Source organism: Citrus clementina, unplaced genomic scaffold (assembly GCF_000493195.1).
Source record: "Citrus clementina cultivar Clemenules unplaced genomic scaffold, Citrus_clementina_v1.0 scaffold_9, whole genome shotgun sequence".
NCBI classification, from domain to species: domain Eukaryota; kingdom Viridiplantae; phylum Streptophyta; class Magnoliopsida; order Sapindales; family Rutaceae; genus Citrus; species Citrus x clementina.
In genome coordinates this window covers 24784395-24791504 of record NW_006261964.1, presented here as the reverse complement: position 1 = coordinate 24791504, position 7110 = coordinate 24784395, and the positions used below count along the sequence as shown (strand labels likewise).

The 7110-nt window shown below is 33.2% G+C and overlaps 1 protein-coding gene across 1 annotated transcript; it reads right to left on the bottom strand.

Annotated features, from left to right (window-relative positions):
• Positions 1-4846: 4846 nt before the first annotated feature.
• Positions 4847-6660, bottom strand: LOC18031761. The gene is made up of 4 exons (XM_024190396.1): positions 6642-6660; positions 5349-5692; positions 5132-5198; positions 4847-4931 (listed from the first exon to the last, which is right to left on the bottom strand). Exons 2-4 carry the CDS (start codon positions 5687-5689, stop codon positions 4917-4919), a joined length of 423 nt encoding a protein of 140 aa, XP_024046164.1. The 5' UTR covers positions 5690-5692; positions 6642-6660; the 3' UTR covers positions 4847-4916.
• Between the last annotated feature and the right edge of the window lie 450 nt (positions 6661-7110).

Below are 7110 nucleotides of genomic sequence, written 5' to 3'. Positions count from 1 at the left end.
CGCCAAGGACGATGAGAGAAAAATCTACTACATGAAGTTTATTACAATCACTCTAGTATTTTTTTCTCACACCCAAAATCTCAGTAATACCCAATCTCTCAATAGACTTACAATTTCTTTTGTATTATAAACTGTCTATTTATAGAGAATTAATTATTGCGTTATGCAAATAAGTAAATTTAACCTCCCTGTATATATTGATTATTTTTTCTACAAGCAGTATTCTTTTCCTCATAAAAATTACATTTCTTCTTGAATAAGTTAAGTTTTGTTGAGAAAATTACTTATTCCTTAAATAGGAATCCTCTTGAATAAGAAAACTACCAAATAAGAAAAGTTTAAGAAATATCTTAATTTAAAATTTACAAATCCTCATTAAAAAAAAAAAAAAACATACTTCCTAACACAAACAGTTGTCCATTCACTTTAAAACATTCCAATTCCAAAAATTTTTAGTAACTTTACTTTCTATGATCTGACGACAACTTTTGGTGGAGCTTGTTGATGGCTCTTCAAACATTTTGAAAAAGGAAAGTTTGAGGTCAGTTTTTTTTAATAATTTACCTGAATTAATGGAATGATTTCGCACTAAAGACTAAACAGAGGGGAGACAAAAAAAAGTTGTGAAAAAAAAAAACACAAAACACAATGAATAAAATATGGACTCCTCGCTTCAAGGGCAGAGAGGCATGTTTTAGAGGATTATAAGTTTGAGGATGCTCTGACTTTTGTCTTATTTGAATGAGATATTAATTTAAAAAAAAAAAAGAAATTAGACAAGAATTGAGTCATATTCTTGTGCTCTGGTTGGACAAAATATTTATCTGCGTGATAAATTTTTTTCTTTGATTCTATTTCAACTTAAACTTAGGTACGATTATGACTTTATTTTCTTTGATTCTATATTTCACAATTGCTTGTCCACTTTATTTTCTTTGATCTCACATGACAACTTTTGGTAGAGCTGGTTGATGACATGACTACGAAACAAAATAAAGACTTTGGGGTGGGTTTTTGTTAATTTTCCTGAATGAATGCAATGAATTCACTTAAGTACAAAGTTTAAAGAGGTGGAAAAGAAAAGAAAAGAAAAACTCTGGAGAATGACACACGCAAGGCATCTTTTAAGAGAATTAAAAAAGTAAGGGATTGGATGAAATTAAAAGAAAGAATTTAATAAAATTAATTCTTGAAATAGGTTTTTGTGGCCCAATTTCATTATTAATTTTTTACTCACGCCCTAAAAGCCTTTGACCCAACACAAAAATAATTGACAGCCGAACCAATGAAATGTGTCAAAACCTCATACAAATTCTTATGATGTCTTGATACGAAACTTTTCATTGCAAGTTAAAAAGGTTGTTCTGAAAAACAAATACTTGTCTATTCTTCCTTCACGTTAAATCACTGCTTCAACTTGCCTTCCAATTTGAATAAGATATGAAAAGGAATACGGCATTGGCCAAGAATAAAGTCAAAAGTCCATTGCATTAAAGAATTGACTCGTATTCTTGCGCACAAGTTGAACGTAAAAATTTAATAAAAATAAGAAATAAGTGCCTCATGCCAATTGAAAGCCCATCATTCAACCAAACGGTTCTGGCTCAGTTGGCAACGCAGGCTGGGTAAGTGGGAAGAGCTCTCGGGTTCGATCCTCACTAAACACACCATTTAGGAGGGGTAAAGAGCCTTAACTGTGACTACACCCCGAATCTGAATTAGTCGGGGCCCAATGCGATCACCGGAAATCGGGTGGTTTAAACCAAAAAAAAAAAAAAGCCCATCATTCAAAGAAGATTGGAGCTGTTTAAATTTAATTGATTGAGACCACACTGAAAAAAAAGAAAAAAAAAATTATTACAGCTGGATAAACCGCGTTTGGCAGCCCATTCTAAATTACTATTATTGTTGTTATTATTATTTTTTAATTAATTAATTAATTAAACGTTTTCTTAATGCGCGTTAGATTAACTTCGCCGCCGGCCGGCACCTCTGTAAGAAAAAGTTCAGTTTGTTCGGAAAAGAAAAATCGAATAATAAATCAAGGGGAAAAAGAAAAAACAAACAATACAAAGAAAGTGTAAATTAATTAGAGCAAAATCTCCATTAAAGAATGTGTTAAGCAAAGCATCGGTCAAAATTGATTACAACTGGCCTCCGATCCAATGGGTGTCTCTCTATTTGTTGTGTGTATTTTCTGAAAAATATTTTCAGAAAACAGAATAAAAGATGAGCTGTTCGGTGGCGGTGGTACTATCAAACCCCCTAGCAGCCTTGACAGAGCAATTGTCCGTACCCACACCGGTACCCGTACCCGCACCCGCACCCATCCGGATAGGATCTTGAGCGGCGCCGCATTGGTCTTGATGGAGTTGATTAGAAGGCGGATGGTAATACAAACGCGCCGTTTGTGGGCAGTGAGAGTGGAATCTTGCCGCGATTCTGACTCCGGCGTCCAGCAACTCCACGTACTTCCCCATGGCCATCATTCAAGAAACGGAGTGATGGTTTTAGTTTTTTGGAAGAGGACCCAGATGAAAAATATTACAAAGAAAGAATCCTTCTATTTTTTTGTTTTTTTTGGAGGCTGTGAAGTTGAGGACGGGGAAGAAGAGGCTTGTTGAAATTGTTTATATAGCCTCTCCCCCAGTTTCCTTGGCCTCCACTTTCTCACTTTCCTCTCCCTTTCTCTCTCCGTCTAGGGCTTTTTTAATTTGATGTCGGGCCCTTGCCTAAATATGAAATTTTTTATTTATATTCTTAGTCTCTGAAATGTTCAGAACTAAAGGAAACCTTCTCTGATTTTAACATTTAGGTCCCAGACTTCTATTCCACTTAACTGGACACTGGATTAAGCTTGTTTGTTAAAAGTAGTTTTACACGTTTCAAATTTTTTATTTTAAATAATATGATGTTTATCAATTAGTTGATGAAGTAATACAATTAATTTAATTTAATTTTTATAAAAAAATTTTAACTACTTAATGAATCACATATTATTTGTGATGAAATTTAATATAAAAAATTTAGGATATTCATCATTACTTTTTTTAAAAAATTAATAAAGAAAACTTAGTATTTATTCGGTATGGCTTATCTCATGGTCATAAATACTTATCTAATCCCATTAGTTTTTATAAAAAAATTTGTATTATTTAGTTGTCTTTTTGGCAAGACTTTTGAAGATTAACTAAATACCTCTATTAGTAAAAGCTCAAATTTTTGGCTTTTAAGGGTAGTGGTTGATTTTTTTTTTATTTTAAAATATTTAAAATATCCTTTACTTATTTGATAATCATATTTCTTTTTTTCATAATATAACTTTAAAAAATTTGTCTATTAAAGTAATTTAATAATTTTTAATAAAAATTATTATTGATAACCAACAAACTAAAATTTTTTGGATAAAAACTCTATTTATAAAAGTTCTATTAACAAAAACTCTAATAAATCTTATTTGAAAAGATACATTAAATAGAGCCTTATTTTTTCATATTGATTAAGTATTTAGTGAATATAAATAGACTAATTGTGTCCTTACTAGTGAAAAAATAAAAAAATTAGGAACCACAATGTTATACACCATAACACCAGTTTTATATTAATTATTATGTTACTTGATTGTAATAATATAATTACAAGATTCCCTCCTAATTTTATTATTTTTTACGGTCATAGGACTTTGGCAATTAAAATATTCAATAAAAGTTATTCCTGAAAATTTTTCACGTTAATGTTGGATTATACATGTCCTAAATAATTTTTTTTTTCATTTCCACCAACCACTTGATTTATTTTAATCTTAATCTCTTTTTATAGCCTCATTTTCTCTCAAATGAAAAAAAAGTATTGAATAAAAATATTATAACAATTTTGTCTTTATTAATAAAAGATCGTGGACCTCACCATTAAACTTTAGTAAATGTCATTTATCAATTTGATTTGATTTTTTTTTTTAATTTTTTCATACAAGTTGAGGAAGCCACGTTCTCGAGCCTCTGTGATTTGTCCCACTTTACTGTTTTCATTAAAAGAAATTTTAAGCCATGGGATAAATATTGAATATTCTAAAAAGTAGAGGGGTCAAATTGGAGAATATGCCAAAACAACGGTGCTGGACTGCTGATCTAATGGACAATTCCTGTCTGCCATTGCTTTTTTTTTTTTTTTTTTTTTTTTTACCCTTTCCTAATTGGAGTATGAAGGGTCCCACGCACGAAGAATGCGTCAGCTTCGGTGTTACGCGTTCAACATTCGCCGCATGACTTTGACGGCGCTTGTTTTGATGTTTATTATTCTTCTTTTAGGACTTAAAGTTCTTATGCTATTCCAATTCTGCCCCTTTCTAGTCAAACAAACTTGGAACATTCAGTTCTCTCCAAGTTTGACCAGGCAACGGAAAGTCCTAAGTTAATGCAAAATTGTAGACTTTGGAAGAAAAAAATTGCGAGAAAATAGAATTATAAAGTTGTTAATGCAAGAATATATGATCTGAATGCTTCATCATCACCCAATTCAATTTCTTGCCCTTTGGGTCCGTAATATGGGTTTTGCTCCCTGAAGTATTAGAAGATAAATTGCTAATGGTCGTAGACTATGCAATTGGCCATTCGCCATAACAAATGGCCGCCGCTTCATCTCATTGATTGGCTTGTGTTAGAAGTGTAAAAGAAAATTTTCAGTAACCCACAGAGATTAGGAAATTGTAATTAACTACATAGGCCTACGCCACGCTCATATACAAAAATTACTCATACAGCAATAATATTCACTGAAGTCTCCGTCTCTGCCTAATGTCAATACTAATATTATACTAGCATATTAATCAACTTTACTTGCTGCGACTCTTAATATTTACCAATTGCAAAGTCTCTCTCTATATATATATTACCCGGTCTTACTGGGTCCTGCTCTTTCTAGATACTTGCTATCTGCAAAATTAATTATAAATTAATCCCAAAAAGGAAATGATTAATTATGCACAAACAAAATTCCTTGAATTTCACAGGCAATAGAGTTTCATATGTTAGTAATTAGAAAAAAAAAAAACACAGAGAACTGTAATTAGTGTGTAATAATACCATATAGTGCTATAATTAAGAAAGACAACGAATGATAAGGAGATTAATACCATGTAAATATATGGGTCCTGACGTCCTCCTGTGCCAGATCTCTTGACTTCGTCACTCCTCAATAACCTGCAAATAAATAAATCAGACGGTTAGAATTTAAACTGTTTCGTTTGGACACGCTACAACAACCGTCGGATCGACAAGTTAGTAAAGGAGATTTCGTATGATCTAACGGTTTAAATCAAACGCGAAATAAAGAGCCAAGCCAACTCGCACATTCTCAGTGCTTTGCTGGTGTCGGGACTGTCACCGAGGGCGTGACGGATCTTGATTTCTGACGAACAGCCGTGGGAAGAAAGCAGCTTCAGAATGGCTTCGGCTCGGCGCTCAATGTGAGACGGGCCGCTGCTAGTTCTTCTAACCCTCGGCTTCCCACGAGCCGCAACCGAGTAGCGGCTTTGCGAGCTCGAAACGGCGCTCGCGGTGCTTGATAGGCACGATCCAGCCTCTGTCGATAAGGATCCTGAGGAAGCTGTCGTCTTCTCCGTTGGTTGCGGTGACGGTGGCGGCTTGTCGGCTTTGAATTTCTGGCTCATCTTTGAGCGACTCTTTCGCATGACCTGAGAAGGAGGAGGAAAAAAATGCATGAAATTATTAAATTCAAACAGAGAGATTACAAACACCAGATGAATAATAATAAATTTACGAACCAAATTATGAGCTGGAGAAGCATATAATTTAGCCTGAACACTCAAAAGAGTACAAGAAATTCAAAATGAAGATTCAAAGGCAGAACAGAATTTGAATCTTCCATCATACTTGCCGTGAAATTAAATTTAAATTCCAGCAACAAATCTAATTCAAATTTAAATTTGACTTCTATAAATTAGAGTGTAAAAGTTTCGTAATAAAAATTTTGAAAAAAATAAACCGAAATACGAATCCAAACAGCGGACATCTCAGAACAGAACTAAAAGCAAACAATTTAAATTCGTATTCAAACGAAGAGAAATCAAATTAATTACAGAAAAATAAATGATAAAAGGATGAAAGAGCTAAAAATTGAAAATAAAATCTTAAAATCATTTTTTAAAATCAAGTTAAAACAAAGATTATGAGCAAACAATGCTCAAAATTGAGGTGAAACGGAGAGATCACATCTATGAGCAAGTGAATTACAAATTTATCGAAGCTAATTAAAATGTTTTAACAAAATTTAAGTAGCTTGAGCCTTCAAATGATTACGAGAATTCAAAACGAAACAGGTCCAAACAGAACAGAATTTGAATTTTCTAGTAAATTTCTAGTGAAATTGAATTGAAGATTCGAGAAACAAACTGAGAGATCAAACATAAAGTTGAGAAAAACAAGTTTTAGTGATCACTTTTGATAAAATTCAACATGAACAACACAAAAAATTGATTCCGAACAGATGACAGCTTATGAAGTAAAAACAGAGATGTGATTTCATTTTATTATCAAACAAAAAATTTAAAATCAAATTCAAACTAAGAACTACGAAACCATTTACATAATCATATATATTAAACCAAACAGAAGAATATGTACCTTGAGTTTCACTTCATGACAGCGAGCCACAACAGCGATGATCCTCAGCTTATGAGCTCGGATCTCACTGGAGGAGGTATATTCACTAGTAACCGTCGAAACGCACCGTTTTGAATCTCCACTCGACAGTAAGCTCACGCTCTCTTCGTCTCTGCTGCTGCTCTTGCTCTTCAGCAGCAATTCACCATCAGTGTCGAACCTACACGTTACATTAAACAAACATCAAACAAATCAATAAGGAAACACAAATAAGAAACAAAAACAGTTTTAAGAGTGAAATAATGAAGATCTTACAGTGGAGAAGTGAGAGAGGGAGGTTGATCGGAGACGGAGAGAAGGAGAAGAGCTGAAGCGACAGTGCGTTCGAGAGGAGATGGAAATGATGATGGAGCCATCATAAAACGACGACGCTTTCTCTGTTTCGGAAGTGGCGGGTAGATTCAAATATTAAAAAATAAAAATAAAATTT